Genomic DNA, 18007 nt, shown 5'->3' on the forward strand with positions numbered 1-18007 from the left:
GCATTTAGTAAACTCTTTATAAAACTCATTGATGGTCTCATTTCCTGGAAGAAGTAAATCATGTGTCTAACCCTAAATTTATCCCATTTGTTTTTTCTTCTTTGACATGGTTTCCACTTTTTGAATTGAAGCCAAAAAGGATATCTATGGAGATTTTTCAACCTAAAATCACAAGAGCATGCAAAGTACTAACATTGTGATATTTTCAGCATGAAAACTCTACCATAATTATGATCATACTGTGGTCTGCATGAATTAAAGTCATTCATGTAGCTGACAGGAGAGAAGATAAAAGTCAATAAAAAGAGAATTATTTATTAAAAAGATCTAATGTTACAAGAACAGTACACAGAACTATTATCTGACTGTGTCTTCCACATGATATATACCATTACATATAGTATATATACAGATTGTATACAATATATTTAATGGTTTGACATGAAGTCCACAGTACCTTTATTTAGATATGCAAAACATTCACTTTTCATGAAATTTTTGATTAGGAGAAGTGTTTTTTTTTTCCTTCAAAATTCAATTGACATTATATAAAAATACAGTCTCTTTTGTAATTTAAGACTGTGTGGTTACTATACCATCCGAGAAAAAGCTCACTTAGTACTGCAGCTGAAAAATTAAGTACCTTGATAAGGAATGCTGTTCTGCTTTCCATAAAGGAACAAGTATGTAATAGATAAGTACATAATCATTTAAAACTTTTTTTTATAGGTTTATGATGCAAAATACATATTCTATGCAGATTGAGTAAAAACATCCCTTATCTCTGATTCCTGTAAGAATACATCAGACATTCTACATGTAAATATTCTATCAGATGTACCATCCATCAGCTAGTTGGGAATCTTTGTTAATTTGAATTTGTCATGTATTGACATTTTATTGGGTTTTGTTTTTATAAGGGTTTCAGTAATGACTTGATTTTTAAAAGTCTTTCACTAAATCTAGTATAAAACACCATGAAAAACAAATAAAATGATTTACAGTATTAAGTAAAAGTTGTCTATTCTTTTATATTCTTGCTGTATCTTTTTTTTCTGATGTGTAATTTGCTTCTGCAAGCTAACCCATAGTCATGAGAGTTCATATTTTGCCTGCTAAATAGTTCATATCTCTCTATCTGCAAAGTCCAGCCTCTCCCACCCCAAAGGAGGTGCTCAAAGAAGGCCACTTGGTTGTTATCATTCACAGGCTTCAATATTCACCATCTGTAGTAATTTACTATAATAATCTGTAAACTAAAAATAGTCCTAAAAGGACTCCCTTCTTGTTCATTTCTCCCAAACAGAATGAGTAGCCAACTTAAATAGTTGTTCTGTATCTCTGAAACCAATCTTTTAGATATTCAGAACAGAAATTCCAATATATCTGGATTCTATAGGGATTAATCTCTAGATCCAGCAGTAAGAGTTAAATATTGCTTCATTTTTCTTGCTGTTAAGGATGCTACAAACAAAACTAACAGGTTACATTTTATAAGAGAAAAGAGACTACTCTTTGTTTTCATATTAACATCATCTTTAAAACTAGTTTCTCCAAGCTCTTTTTTTGGCATTTGACTTTGCATTAACTATCCCTTCAGGCATCTTCCTGGATGTTATGTGAACTCTGACAGTTGGAACTTCTATATACTATCAAGTAGAAAACTTTCACTTCAATATCCAACTATCTAAAGTCACTTTGGTTCATGGTGACTTCCCAAAATAAAAAACGGGGAACATTTCCCAAGCAGTGTATGGCTAGTTAAGGCTCTGTAGTGAGGCCATGTTTCCAGAGCTTAATTAAAAAATCAATTTATTCAATAAGTCCCTTTTATTTTAATGGTTGGTAACATTTTGTAAGTGGTATGTGATGCATGGAAGTGTTTAAAGAATCAAAATTTATTTGTTGGCTTGAAACATTTTAACTCACAGACTATATATGTATGCATTATTATTTGCACAGTGGATTTCCATTGTCTTTAAAACTGTTGGCAATTAAAAAAAATTGGATTTAATTCAACATCTATTTGGACAGTAGGTGGGAAATGGGAAAGCTCTGTCCTGTATTCATTTTGTTTTCAAGTTAGCACCCTTGGCAGCATATCAGTGACTACAGTTTCTAGTGGCCATATTTTTTTTTTAGTGACTTTAATCTTTTGTTATTAAAAATCAGCATTTGTTATATGTGTAGCTATTGCAATTATTAGATAACATAGTAATTAATGAAAAACAGCACTTAAATTCATTGGGACTTGCTTTCTATTTACCTTGCACTATGTAAATGGCTTATTCCCTATCCTAATAACTTGTTCTAGGGATATATGTAGAATAATATATTGACAAATTTGGTAATTCACTACGAGGTAACATAATATTTTTCAAAAAAACACTTTTGTGTACTTATTCTATAATGGATTACACAACTGAAGTATTTTTTTTTTTTTCATATCTTCTACCATTTTGTCAATTGGGATAGTTAGCCAAAGGGAAAATGAAAAACAGTAGACTCAGAATCTTTTAGCAAACTTTTCATTCTCCGTTTTGTATTTGTGTTTGAAACATATCTGCTAGAGACAACTTACTTAACAAATAGATGGCACACACTCAGGGTCATCAGATATAAAATCAAATTCCAACATATTAAAAAAGTAAAGAATACATTTGACAGAAATTACCTTTGCTTACAAAAAATTCATTACATACAATATGCATATTTTATTGGACCAAGAACTGCCCTCTCCATTTACAAAACCAAAGAGAAACCTGGTGGTTAAGTAATATTCCCCCCAACCTCCTGTAAGTGCACCATGTGTAGTCCCAAGTGTTTAAAGCTCATCTCAGGGTCCTGTGTCTCCACTTACACTACACTCTATTCACTGCTATATTCAGGCTAAAGCAAAGCAAAGCAAGGTAAGTCTGTAGTTTTCACCAAGAGGTTGAGGGAATCATCAATGCCAAGAGCAATGTTACCGATGATGAAGATGGGGAGAGTGTATGGAGGGTCGACTGGGCACTAGTGATTTTCCCACCTGTGAAAATAGAGAAGTATTAAATGCAGCAAATTATTTTGATTTTGCTTGAGCTAGGAGAGAGTTGTTTTTAGGTTTGTAAGACAAAGGAGTGCACATGGGTTTGTTTCTGATGAGGGTGTGCTTATAAAAAAAGACAAGGTATGGGGCTCCCAAAAATTATATGGAAGGCAGAATTCTATGTGGAATACTGTCTTACAAGCTATGTCATGTCTGAAAAACACCTCTACTCTGAAATTTAGTTTAATTTTCACCAATGATGCACTGCTAGAAAGCATCCCAAATTCCAGGTAGGTATGAACAATAAAATAGTATATTTTATTTATTTATATTTATATTTATTTATATTTTATTTATTGTTTATTTATTAAAAAAGGGAACAAGAATAGTTAGCAAAAGTTTGTGTCAATAGAATTCATACAACAGAGTAGAGAGCCCAGATATGGACCCTCAACTCTATGGTCAAATAATCTTTGATAAAACAGGAAAAAATATACAGTGGAAAAAAGATAGTCTCTTCAATAAATGGTGCTGGGAAAACTGGACAGCTATATGTAGAATGAAACTTGACCATTCTCTTACACTGTACACAAAGATAAACTCAAAATAGATAAAAGACATCAACATGAGACAGGAATAGAATTCATAATTTAATTACTTCAGTCAGTGCTTGAGTTTGATAATAACAAAAGTATTTAACTTATTTTATTTATTTATGGGTTCTCCACTGACTTGATTGTTTTGGTTGAGCAGGCTTAAATTCTAAATTCTCATACCAAACTTGGCAAAGGCAAGAGATCCGTCTTTCATTACTCTTACCTATATTATACCCAGGAGAAATTCTTCCTTTTGGAAACAAATTATTTTATGCAGTTAATGTATTAAGGTGATTGTTTCATTAAACACACTGATCTGAATGGATTAGTTTGAAGTAGTTTTGATAGTTCCACATAACAAACTCCACGTGAACTAAGTACTACCCTTAGACCTAACTTATCGGTTCCTCAAGTCAGAAGTCTGAAGTATTGTCATCATGATTGATATTTAATGAGCATTTACTATATGCAGTGCACTGTGATGAGCCCTTTATACATATCATCTTATTCAAGGCTCACATCATTTCCATGCAGTAAGTACCATTTTTATTTCCCTGAGCTTAGATACTAGAACTTGCTTACAGTCATCAAGATGGGATTAGTGGAAACAGATGTTCTTATAATTGGCCTTAATTAAAACCTTACTGATAGATTAGACATAAAATAAGGTACTACCAAGTTTTTGGGATCATCGTTCTGTCAAGTTACCTTCTCTGGCAAGAGTTGAGTGTTATTGGGATCTGGTTATGATTTTTGTTATGGAAATAGTGTCCACATTTTTTTCAGATATTTATTTAAGAGCTGGGGTATCATTTTTTTGGTAACACACACACATATAGGCAACAGCAAATCTTTTCTTAGAAAATGCCCATATTTAAGGCACTAATAGAACTTTAATCAACATATTGGAGAATGTAACAAGTATTTCACCTTGTACAAAAGGAATTATTGCGAAGTGCTAGGCCTCATGTGAACCACAAGAAAGGCCTGATGACAAAGCTTCAATGGAGTGGTATGTAATACAAATTGTGAAAACATCTTTTCTATTTATTTGAGAGTGGCTGAGTCCTTGTTAAATTGACTAACATAATACCATTACAAAATCATCTCACTTTTAGAATGCAAAGTAGAGTATAGCTCAAACCAAAAACGTTATTTTGGTATAGCAAATCAAAACAAAACACAAACATCAACACTGGACTAAGTTCTAGTTCCAGCTGCAAAACTAACTAGCTATTTTACTTGAGCGAGCCCTTGAACTTCTTAAGGCTTTTAGTTTTTGGAAATGATAAGAATGAAACCAATTGTTGCTCATTTTCTATAGGTCTGAGATAGACAATGAATTTTCATTTTATTAAAACTCAGAAAATGGGCTGCACTAGCTATATATTTTTAACTAAATCATAAAAGTTGACAATTCATTTTTCATGGAATAGAAGTTGTAATACAATGGGAGAATCAATGTTTTTATAAGTACTTTCAAACTTGGGGTTGATATTGTCCAGATGATACTTTACAATCTGGTTGTCTTAGAGTTGACAGGAACCTTGGGGAGTCAGAGAATAATAGAATACTTAGAAGTTTACTAGAAGGATAAAAGAAGATAATATATGAAAAATACCTAGCGTAATGCCAAGAACATGATCAGGGTCAGTAAATGCTCATTATATCATTGCTTTTAGAAATGTAAGACTTATGATGCAAGCAGAGAGTTGTCATCTTTTTCACTTTTCAGAAATAATCTTTAGTCTTTCAAGGTGCTCTTGAAAATTTAACACCCACATCTGAACAGTTCAATTGTAGTAATCAATGTAGAGACATTATTATCTCTCTTGCTTTTGAAGTTATACTTTTATAAATGAATCATAAAGTGTATTAAATTTTACTGTGGCCACACTGTATTTAAATTCTTAGGTCTTTTCACCTAAATTTCTGAAAAATGTCAGATTTCATGTATCTTGTCTTTTTTTTTTTAAATTTTTAAATAATTTTAGATGAACCAAAAGTTGTAAAACAGAGCAAAGAATATATCCAGATTCTTAAATGTTTGTTTCATCATTGTTGTGCTATTATTCTCTCTATAAATACATACATTTTTCCTGATCCATTTTTTAAAATTATGTTATGTTAGTCATCACACAGTACATCCTTAGTTTTGATGTCCTGAGCCATTTGAAAGTAAGTTGAAGATATGATATACATTAACCCCTAAATACTTTTAATGTATAGTTCCTAAAAATAAGACATTTTCTTATATAACCACAGTACATTTTTTAAAGAAAAGATAATTATTGATATATATGTTATCTAATCTATAGACATTATTCAGATTTTATGAACTGTCCCAATAATATTCTTTATCTCATCTTGTATTTTATGTAAGAATTTACTTATCAAATATTATGTAAATGACTTTTCCTCAAAGCTTCAGTCTAATTATTTTCTTCCTTGTATTTGCCTTCTATCCCACTTCGTGGAATTAAAAAAAAAATCATATGCAATACCTCTGGTCTTAATCCAAATTGATAAATAAGTTAAATGCAACAAAGTCACATGTAGTATCCTACAGGATATCACTGAATATTTCCCTTTAGGTGACAATTTTCTTGAGAATAATTATTCAATAAATAGTGCTCATAATTGCCCATTAATTAATTGCACATTAAACATTTTAATCAAGGATTTAGGGAAATTACCTGATATTTTCTTAATAAGATAACTGCATACTTTATTAATTTTTTTTACTACTTCAGTGAAATGATTACTCATTTCTAAATTTATAAAATTTCTCTTCCTTTAATTTCTTTGCTGATGTAATAATGATGGTAGTGGTGAAGATACGTGGCCTTAGAGATAAGTGTACTTGGTTCCAAATCCTAGTTCTTCTACTTAGTGTGGTCTTAGGCAAGTTATTTAAATTTTCTCTGTAAAATATGAATAGTGCCATTGACCTCATATAATTATTACTAAGACTAAATAAAATGATGTATAAGACATGACCAGTAAGACTTATGACCAATCCTAACACATAGTAAGGGCTTAGTAAAAGCTATAAATTTTTAATACTGATAATAAAAACAATGAGATACAAATAAGTTCCAGTGATCTAATGTACAGCATTGTGATTATAGTTAAAAATACTATAGTACACACTTGAAAGTTGTGCAGGGAGTAAATTTTAAATGTTCTCACTACAAAAGGAAATGGCAGTTATATGGCATGATAAAGGCATTAGCTAATGCTATGGTGGTAATTTTGCAGTGCATAAATATATTAAATCAACAAGTTGTATACCTTAAATCTACAAAATGTTACATGTCAATTATATCTCAATAAACCTGAAAAACAAAAAAACGATACTCAATAGAGTTTATAATTTACTTTGAAATCAATAAAGATGATCCAAGTTTAATTTTAAGGAGTATTTCTTTTAAGCTTTTCTGTACCTCATACACCTCATTCTCCATTATCTAATGATAAAAGTAATCAAGGTAATTGAGAAATAAGTGTGTTAAAACAGTGAACTGGCAGTTTAAAAGCAATATTGCAAAGCCCAAATGGCCAGCAAGTTGCTTCTTGAGACATCTTCTTATTAATTGGAGGATGGTATGGAAATCAGAGTGAGAAGTAGGACCTTTACAAAGTTTTCATCCATGCAATTCATCATATTATTTTTTTGTGAGATTTACACTATTTAACATTGTTGGTGGTCATCAAATTAAGCTTACTATGTCAAAACTTACCTGAATAGGATGGTACCCTAATTTGGGTACTAGCTGTCCCATCCCCTCCTTCACTGTATGCTCGAACTTCAATAATATAGACTCCAGCATCCGGCAGTGGTACTACTGCTTGAGGTTTCTGTGTTTCAATAACTTGACTATTGCTGTGCCCCTCTTGCCTATAAAAAACCTGTAAATAATAACAGAGGTTTGAACATTTTATATTCAAATTATTCCAAATCTTTATTGAATGACTATGTTATGTCATATTTTGAGCTAAGGAAGCCTATGACTTTGACAGATATGTAAGTAAATGCAATGTATATGCTATATGCAACAGTGAAAAAGTACATAAGATGCTATGGAAATAAAGAAGGAGAGTTTAATTCTGTCTGAGGGTTAAGAAAGGTTTTTCATGGGATGTGATGCCTCATCTGTGTATGAGTAGAGTTCTAAAGTTGGATAAAGGGATGAGAATTCTAAGAAAAGATAAGAGAAAATGAAAAAAAAAAATACACCTAAGCAATAAGAAACCATAACATTAGGATATGGAATAGACATGGGGGATGGTGATACATGAAACTAGAGCAGTAGGTAGTGAAGGGGCATATCACTGAAGTCTTTTGTTCTTGGTTATTGAAATGAATAGTAGCCTGAGGGAGTAGTCAAAGCCGGCATCTTCAAATTCAAAGGATTAAAAAGATAACTTGTTAAAAATTTAAACAATAAATATTTAACAATGTAAGAAATCACTGAAAAGTTAAAATTTTAGTGTTTTTACTTAGTTCTGTGGTTTGCTTTACTGTGAACTGGCATTTGGATGCTTTGGATAGTAAAGTAAAGTCTTTTTGACACCTAACCATTGTACTAGAATAGAACATCTATTCATGGCAAACAGTTTCAGAATTACAAATTAGGACAGGATTATCTTGGGGTGCCTGGGTGGCTAAGTTGGTTAAGTATCTGCCCTCAATTCAGATCATGACCCTGGGGTCCTGGGATCAAGCCCCATATTGAGCTTCTTGCTCAGCAGGGAGCCTGGTTCTCCCTCAGTCTGTTGTTCCCTCTGCTTATGCTCTCTCTGTCTTGCTCACTCTCTTAAATAAATAAATAAATAAATAAATAAATATATTTAAAAAGAAAAGACATAAGGAGAAGGGACAAGGTGGCAGAGGAGTAGGGAACCCTATTTCCACTGGCCCCCTGAATTGAGCTAAATATCTACCAGAACACTCTGAACACCCATGAAATTCAGCCTGAGATATAAGATTTTATACTTCTGGATCTCTACAGAAGATTATACACTTCTGGTCTCTACTATAGGACATAGTGCAGAGGGTTTACCTTGCTTGGATCATGGTTGATATATTTAGCTATATATCCCCTCAACGACCTCTCACCAAAAGAGTCGGACAAGTAATACCCAACAGAGGAAAAAGACAGAGACTGTGACCTCTGCCACAGAACTACTGAATGTGGTCATAAACAGTGTGTTGGAAATAGAATTCAGGGTAAGAATTATCCAGACAATAGCTAGGTTGGGGAAGACTATTAGTGGCAACATAGAATCTCTAAGGGTGGAAGTGAGAGCTGATCTGGCAGATCTTAAAAATGCTATCAATGAGATCCATTCTAATTTAAATACTCTAACAGCTAGGGTAAATGAGGCAGAATTTGTGATCTAGAAGAGAAACTGATAGAAAAGAAGGACTAGGAGGAGGCCTAGAACAAACAGCTTAGAAACCATGAAATCAGAATTAGGGAAATGACACCATGAAATGTTCCAATGTCAGAATTATTGAGATCCCTGAGGAGGTGGAGAGAGAGAGGGGACTAGAAGATATAGTTGAACAAACTCTAGATGAGAATTTCCCTGATCTAGGGAATGGAACAAGTGTTCATGTCCTAGAGGCAGAGAGGACACCCCCCAAGATCAGTGAGGGTAGAAAGACCCCCCAGACATGTGATGATGGAATTCCTGAATTCTAAATTCAGAGATGTCTTAATGGTAGCTAAGGGGGAAGAGATTCCTTATATACAGAGGTGGGGCCATGAGAATAATGTCAGACCTGTCCACAGAAACCTGGAAAGCCAGAAACACCTGGCAAGACATATTCAGGGCACTAAATGAGAAGAACATTAGCTAAGAATAGGTTATCTGACAAGGCTGACATTCAGAATGGATGGAGAGGTAAAGAAAGAGCTTCCAAGACCAGCAAAGTCTAAAAGATTATGTGACCACCAAGCTGGCACTACAAGAAATATTAAGAGGGTTTTATAAAAGAAGAAAGACCCCAAGAGTGATATAGAACAGAACTTTATAGACAATCTATAAAAATAAGGACTTCACAGACAATAAAAACTTATCTTTTAACAATCACTTTCAACATAAATGTCCTAAATGCTCCCATAAAATGGCACAGGTTTGCAGACTGGATAAAAAGACAGGACTCATCCATATGCTGTCTACAAGAAGCCCATTTGGAACCTAAAGATATATCCAGACTGAAAGTGAAGGACTGGAGAATCATCTTTCATGCCCATGGGCCTCAAAAGAAAGCTGGGACAGTGATCCTCATATCAGATAAATTAGATTGTAAGCTAAAGACCATACTCAGAGATAAAGAAGGACACTACATCGTTCTTAAAGGGTTTATCCACCAAGAAGATCTAACAATTATAAAAGTTTATGCCCCCAACATGGGAACAGCCACCTACATGAGCCAACTGTTAATCAAAATAAAGAGTCAAGTTGATAAGAATATGTTAATTATAGGGGATCTTAACACATCACTCTCAGAAATAGACAGATAATCTAAGCAGAAAATCAATAAAAAACAAGAAAATTGAATGACACATTGGACCAGATGGACCTCATAGATTTATACAGAACATTCCACCCTAAAACAACAGAATACTCATTCTTCTCAAATGCACATGAAACTTTCTCCAGATTAGACCACACACTGGGTCACAAATCAGGTCTCAACTGATACCAAAAGATCAAGATTATTCCCTGCATATTCTCAGACCACAATGCTTTGAACTGTAACTCAATCATAAGAAAAAGTTTGGAAAGAATTCAAATACCTGGAACTGAAAGACCATCCTGCTCAAGAATGTTTGGGTCAATCACCTATGGGTTATGGCAAAGGCGGCCGTAAGGGGGAAATATATAGCCATACAAGCCTCAGTCAAAAAAATTGAAAAATCCCTAATATGCAAACTCTCTTTACACCTAAAGAACTGGAGAACCAACAACAAATTAAGCCAACCCCACCCACAAGAAGGGAAATAATTAAAATTAGAGCAAAAAATCACTGAGCTAGAAACTAGAGATACAGTAGAACACATCAACAAAACTAAAAGCTGTTTTTGAAAGAATAATTAAAATTGATAAACCACTGGCCAAACTAATCCAAAACAAAAGAGAGAGGATCCAAATTAATAAAATTGTGAATGAAAAGGCAGATCATGACTAACACCAAGGAAATATAAATAATCATCAGAAATTATTATTAACAGTTATATGCCAATAAGTTAAGCAACCTAGATAAAATGAATGCATTCCTGGAAACCTATAAACTTCTAAGACTGAAATAAGAATAAATTGACAACCTGAATAGACCAATATCTAGTAATGGGATTGAAGTAGTCATCAAAAGCTTCCCAAAAAACAAGATTCCAGGACCTGACAGATATACTAAGAAATTCTACCAAACATTCAAAGAGGAAATAATACCTATTCTCCTGAATCTGTTTCAAAAATTAAAAACAGAAGGAAAATTTCCAGACTCTTTCTATCAAGCCAGCATTATCTTGATGTCTAAACTAGGCAAAGACCCCAGACAAATATCTCTGATGAATATGGATGCCAAGATTCTCAAAAAGATCTTAGCTAACAGGATCCAACAGTACGTTAAAAAAATTATCCACTAGGACCAGGTGGGATTTATCCATGGGATTCAAGTGTGGTTCAACTTTTGTAAATCAATCAACGTGATAGAACAAATCAATAATAGGAGAGAGAAGAGCCACATGGTCCTCTCAATTGATGTAGAAAAAGCATTTGACAAGATACAACATCCATTCCTAATTAAAATGCTTCAAAGTATAGGGATAGTGGGAATATTCCTCAACTTCATAAAATCTATCTGTGAAAAACCCACGGTGAATATCATTCTCAAAGGGGAAAAGCTGACAGCCTTCCCTTTGAGATCAGGAACATGACAAGGATTACCCATTTTTGTCACTGTTGTTCATCATAGTACTAGAAGTCCTAGCAACAGCAATCAGACAACAAAAAGAAACAAAAGGTATTCAAATTGGCAAAGAAGAAGTCAAACTCTCTCTCTTCACAGATGGCTTGATACTTTATGTGAAAAACCCAAAAGACTCCACCCTCAAAAACTAATGATGCATTTTATGGTGACTAAGAAATAATGGTGACCTCAAATTACTAGAACAGAAATCAGTTGCTTTCTTATACACTAACAATGGATCTGTAGAAAGGTAAATTAGAGAATCAGTTCCACTTACGATAGCACCAAAAACCATAAGATTATCTTGGAATAAACCTAATCAAAGAGGTAAAAGATATATACTTGAGGAACTACAGAACACTTATGACAGAAATTGAAGAAGACACAAAAACCATTCCATACTCATTAATTGGGAGAATAAACATTGTTAAAATGTCTATGCTGCCCAGAGGAATCTATACTTTCAATGTAATACCAATCAAAATACCAGAAGCATTACAAAGTGCTGGAACAAATAATCCTAAAATCTGTGTGCAACCAGAAGAGACCCCAAATCTCTAAGGAAATGTTGAAAAAGAAAAAGCTGGAGGCATCACATTGCCTGATTTCAAGCTTTATTACAAAGCTATGATCACCAAGACAGCATGGTACTGGCACAAAAACAGACACATAGACCAAGGAACAGAGTATAGAGCTGAGATACAGCTCCTCAACTCTATGGTCAAATAATCTTCAACAAAGCAGAAAAAACAATATACAGTGGAAAAAAGACAGTCACTTCAATAAATGGTGCTGGGAAAATTGGACAGCTATGTATAGAAGAATAAAACTGGACCATTCTCTTACACCATACACAAAGATAAACTCTGAATGGAAGAAAGACCTCAACGTGAGACAAGAGTCCATCAAAATCCTAGAGGAGAACATAGGCAGTAACCTCTTCAACATCAGTCACGGCAACTTCTTTCAAGACATGTCACCAAAGACAAAGGAGACAAAAGTGTAAATGAACTTTTGGGACTTCATCAAGATCAAAAGCTTCTGCACAACAAAGGGAACAGCCAACAAAACAAAGAGGAAACCCACGAAATGGGATATATTCTCAAGTGACAGTACAGACAAAAGGCTGATATCCAAGATCTATAAAGAACTTCTCAAACTCAACACCCAAAAAACAGATAATCATCTCAAAAAATGGGCAGAAGACATGAACAGACACTTTTGCAAAGAAGACATACAAATGGCTAACAGACACATGAAAAAATGTTTATCATCATTAGCCAGCAGGGAAATTCAAATCAAAACCTCATTGAGATACCATCTTACACCAGTTAGAATGGCAAAGATTAACATGAGAGGAAACAACAAATGTTGGGAAGGATGTGGAGAAAGGGGAACCCTCTTCCATTGTTTGTGGGAATGCAAGTTGGTGTAGCCACTTTGGAAAAGTGTGGAGATTACTCAAAAAACTAAAAATAAAGCTACCTTATGACCTGGCAATTGTACAGCTGGGTATTTACCCCAACGTAACAGACACAGTGAAAAGAAGGGCCATCTGTACCCCAATGTTCAGAGCAACAATGTCCACAGTAGCCAAACTGTGGAAAGAGCTGAGATGCTCTTTCCATCTCAAGAGCTCTTCAAGAATGGATAAAGAAGATGTGGTCCATATATCCAGTGGGATATTATTTAGCCATCAGAAAGGATGAATACTCAACTGTTGGATGAACATGGATGGAACTGGAGTAGATTATGCTGAGTAAAATAAGTCAAGCAGAGAAAGTCAATTATCATATGGCTTCACTTACTTGTGGAACATAAGGAATAACATGGAGGACATGAGAAGGAAAGGAAAAGTGAATTGGGGGTAATCAGAGAAGGAGACAAACCATGAAAGACTGTGGATTCTGAGAAACAAACTGAGGGTTTTAGATGGGAGGAGAGTGGGGAGATGGGTGAGCCTGGTGGTGTGTATTAAGGAGGGCATGTATTGCATGGAGCACTGGGTGTTGTACATAAAAAAAAAAAAATGAATCTTGGAACACTGCATAAAAACTAATGATGAATTTTTATGGTGACTAACTAACAAAATTAAAAATAAATAAATAAAATAAATTTAAAAAGACATGAAATTATCCTTTGGTTACATATCAGAAAGCAAAGATCATAGGAGTTATGCAATTTATACAAGATCACATGGCTAGTTAAGAAAGAAATTGGGTTAGAAGTTTATTATTCTGATGATCAGTTAAGAGCTGCTTCAGAACTATATTATATTGTTTCTACTTATAGATCTGGATTTAAAAAAATCTCCTACAAACAAAATAAAAGAAAATACAATCTCTATATTTCTGTTTAAAAGAAATTGACTTCTTTTGCCATCATTGTTCATTGTCAATAGTCAGTATTTCAATTGCACCATAAAAGATGCTTAGAAAGCTAGATAAAAATTTAGATTTTTTCTTATTAAAATCTGTTTTGAGCTTGAACTAACAGACATAGAAGGAAAAAAAAAACTTTAGTAGAACAATCTTGTCATATATTAAATCATGCCTATACTTGATCCTCCCTTTTGCATTCTGGTAATAAATGGTCCCTCCATTTCATTTTCTTTATCTTTCAGAGATTTAAATTTATTTCAGGGTCTCAAGAGAGAAGTAACTTCTCTCTAAAAGTATTTAGTGCATGCAGTAATTATATGCATTGAAATTCTTATAGGGAAGAATAAGTATAATTTATTGGATATATCACGTGGGCCAGGAACACTGCTATATATTGGAGATTCATAACAGAACAAGACCACATGGTTCCTGCTCTCATGTCACTTACAATGTAATAGGGACAGATAGTAATGCAGTGACATGTGATATACACTGCAATAGAAAATGTATTTGGTGATATAGCAATGCATAGAGTTGTACTTGGTCAAGATTTGGGGCATCAGAAACATTTCTCAGAGCATGCCCACAGCAGGTTCTTTCAGCTTAAAAAATGATAATTATATCAGAGTTTATGCTTCTTATTTCGACTGTAGCAGTGTAATGAATTAGAATTCTGATCATCCACATGAGGTAATTAGAAAGCACATTTATGGCAATGAGGAAGTATGTAAATTGGTGAGGATTGGCAGGGGAGTGACTATTTTAGAGGACATTGTTATTATGTAATTATAAATTACAATTCTTATCACAAAGAAAAATGCAGCTAGTAATGCATATCTAATATTGCTATAAAATCCAGAGTTGAAGAAAAATTTGTGGATCAGTTGAGATTTAGAAACAAAAGGTAAAAGCAGGAAAAATTCCAGTTGATATCAAAATGTACTGGCTTTTACCAGTACATCCAGGGAGATGTGATGCTATGAGTCACTAAGTAGGTATACTAAGTGAAAAGATGCATTAAATTAAAGGTTAGTCTCAGATGTTTAAGAGAATCTCAGCTCATTGTAAAATCCTGATTTAGTAAAGATGAATGAAAATGAGAAATATGAGAAGGTTAAGGAGTTATCAAGACATGTCAGAAGTAGTTATTGACAATAAGGAGTTGAAGGAGTCCTTTGAGAATCTAGACATTTACAGAATGGTGGTTGTGAGGACAGCTATCTTTAGGCATAAAGGAAATTGTATTTTCAATACTGTCTTCAAATTCTACTTAATAAGCTGGGAAGAGTGAGTTTTCTAAAGAAGTTATTCTAAACAAAAAATTAATGTGGTACTGCTATTCTGAAAAGCATAATCTAGAAAGAGCTAGTCTATATATATGATGTAATACAACAATGATGTGAGTTGGGTTAATGATATAACAATAAATGAAGACTTTTCTGAATTCATCTACTTTGGACTTAAGACAAAAGGTAAAATGCACAGTCCTTGAATTTCAAACCTCAGGCATTGACTCCAAGTTTCCCAACATCAAACCTACACACCAGGTACATTTCCAGTGATCTCTTTTGCTTATAAAAGTAAAGTACCTTGGCTAAGACAAAGTAAAAATAAATGTACTTCTCTTTTTGATATTATAATTACTTGTGGAAGCTTTCTCTTACCCTGTTAAGCAGGAAGGCCTCTACCTCAAATTGCCTCATGGATAAAGATATAGTGTACTGACTTGTACCTACTTTTGTCAATCTTTTGTGACTGCCATATGCTATTAAGCTTAAGAGGTGGTCCACTCTTATACTGGTATTCTTGGTCTAGTGGTTAGGTCATTCTTGGTCTGGCAGTAGTTTGGGGGGATGTAGTAGAAATCAAAGAGGTTTTTTTCTCTCTGAATGTCATGCTTACCCTTGGCCACTTGGGTGAACCTCCATCCAAATGGTACAGCTCTTTAGATGCAGTGCAGATCCTTGCCTAGACTGGAGGAGTTTTCTCCAAAGTCATGTTCAGAAAAGGGGACTACAAGCTTGTGTTCTCTGGGTTACATCTCTGTAGTTTAGATTTGCAGCTATTGTTTCTAATCACATTCCTGGCCCTTTGTGCATATGTCAGGAGGAGTTTCATCCTGTGAAAACCAGACTTTCCTAGGAGAATTCAAGCACTGTGTTAAGCCACAGTCATCAGCCTAAAGTCCTTTTTCCCTCATGGGGCTCCTTGTGACATTTCTTTTTCTTTTTCTTTTTAAAAGATTTTATTTATTTATTTGACATAGAGAGAAAGATCACATGTAGGCAGAGAGGCAAGCAGGGGGGCGGTGGGGAGCAGGCTCCCTCCTGGGCAGAGAGCCCGATGCGGGGCTCCATCCCAGGACCCTGAGATCATGACCTGAGCTGAGGGCAGAGGCTGAACCCTCTGAGCCACCCAGGCACCCCTACTTGTGACATTTCTGCCAATAGGTTTCTCATTGGGGATTATCCTATCAGAAGTTTGAATAAGATTTAATTGCAAAGGAACAGGCTTTGAGGTCTCACTCCATTTGTTACCAGCAGACTCCTTTCTTAGGAACAAGCTCTTTCTTTTCAAGAACACAAGAAAGTATAGCCATTTCAAGGGAAAAAAGAAAAAAAATCTTCTATCAATGTGTACCCAATTTGTCATTAACTTATATAACTAAGATGGAACATGCTAGTGATTCTGCCCCCAGCAAGAAGGTATTCCAAGGTAACTTCTGCAGTCTTCATTTGGGTAGAACAGGCAGGCAACTTTCAAAGATTAGTTCCTTTTGTTAAATTTCACCTAACCAGACATTCTTCTCCCAAAACAATTAGAATAAATAATAGTTATTTTTAAATGAACACCTTCTATATGCTGATAGCTATATGGTATTTTAAATCAATTATCTTATTTAATCCATGAATAATTCTGTATGATAGATATTATTTTATTGTTATTTTTGTCATTTTGAAGTTAAGGAAAAGAGACTCAGAGAGATTAAGCAACTTGCTCAAAGTTATACATATAGTATTTGAAAGAAAGTCTGACTCACAAGCTGGTGTTCTTTTCCCACGACAGATCACAAACAAAAAGACCATGCTGAAAAAACACACATCTGATAATATATACATAATATACATCTAGCTGGGTTAAATTAAATAATTTATTCATTCATTCTAGAAACACTGGGGATAAAATGATAAGGAGTTTCTGCCTTCAGTCACATATAGTCTGGCTGGGGAAACAACCACATATAAAGAGGAAGAACAGTGACAGAAATAGATGGGGTAATTGTGAGCAAAAAGAAGAATTACCTTGCCTGGGAACCCTATGCCCAACCTCACGTATTTTTCAGGGTTTATTATCTGAGAGGTGCCTTATGCTGACTGGTTCTGTCAGGTAGCCATATGCTTTCATGTATTTCTTTCTTGTTTTCTACTTTGCTCTTCCAGTTTGGGAGTTTGGTTGCCATAGTTCTAATGATATGAGGTTTTTCTTGGAAGGTATATGACCATTTGTGGCCATACTGCTACTTTTAATTATTGAAGGTATATTTGCCTTAGAGGAAAAGTTGTAAGGACATGGTTATTTGGGTAAGAGTATAGAAGGAAGAGAGCAAAGGGAAGGTCTAAAAAATGGGTCACCTGCCCTCCTGCAAAAGCTCAAATTCAATATCTCTAAGGATTAGAACAGATTTCAGTGTGAATGTTTGAGTAATGAAGGATGTCTGCCATCCATACTAATTATAGTCTGTAAGAAATAATATAATTTGTGTTTCAAAATATGATTAATGGGAATTACTTATCTTAAAAATATATTTCATTTATAACTTCTTAAGTTTTTAGCTTCAGAATATTAACAATTTAAATACAAAATACTGAGTTATAATTTCTGGTAATTGAAAAGCCACATAAATGATGACTTTCAGCTTAAATACTATTAAAATGCTTAAAATTTTTGATATAACTAATATTCAATGTATGATTCTGTATGGAGTTTAAGACAATAATAGAATCTGATGAAAAAAGAA

The 18007-nt window shown here is 34.0% G+C and overlaps 1 protein-coding gene across 1 annotated transcript in view; it reads right to left on the reverse strand.

Moving 5' to 3' along the window:
- Window positions 1–527: 527 nt before the first annotated feature.
- The window catches only part of CNTN5 (contactin 5), a 1361366-nt gene continuing 1343886 nt past the window's right edge, over window positions 528–18007 (reverse strand). The window contains exons 24-25 of the mRNA XM_059185809.1: window positions 7368–7536; window positions 528–3028 (exon numbers count right to left, since the gene is read on the reverse strand). Of these exons, the coding sequence (XP_059041792.1) occupies window positions 2925–3028; window positions 7368–7536 (273 nt within the window). The 3' untranslated portion in view covers window positions 528–2924. The remainder of the gene's footprint in view (window positions 3029–7367; window positions 7537–18007) is intronic.

This window comes from Mustela lutreola, chromosome 1, assembly GCF_030435805.1.
Source record: "Mustela lutreola isolate mMusLut2 chromosome 1, mMusLut2.pri, whole genome shotgun sequence".
NCBI classification, from domain to species: domain Eukaryota; kingdom Metazoa; phylum Chordata; class Mammalia; order Carnivora; family Mustelidae; genus Mustela; species Mustela lutreola.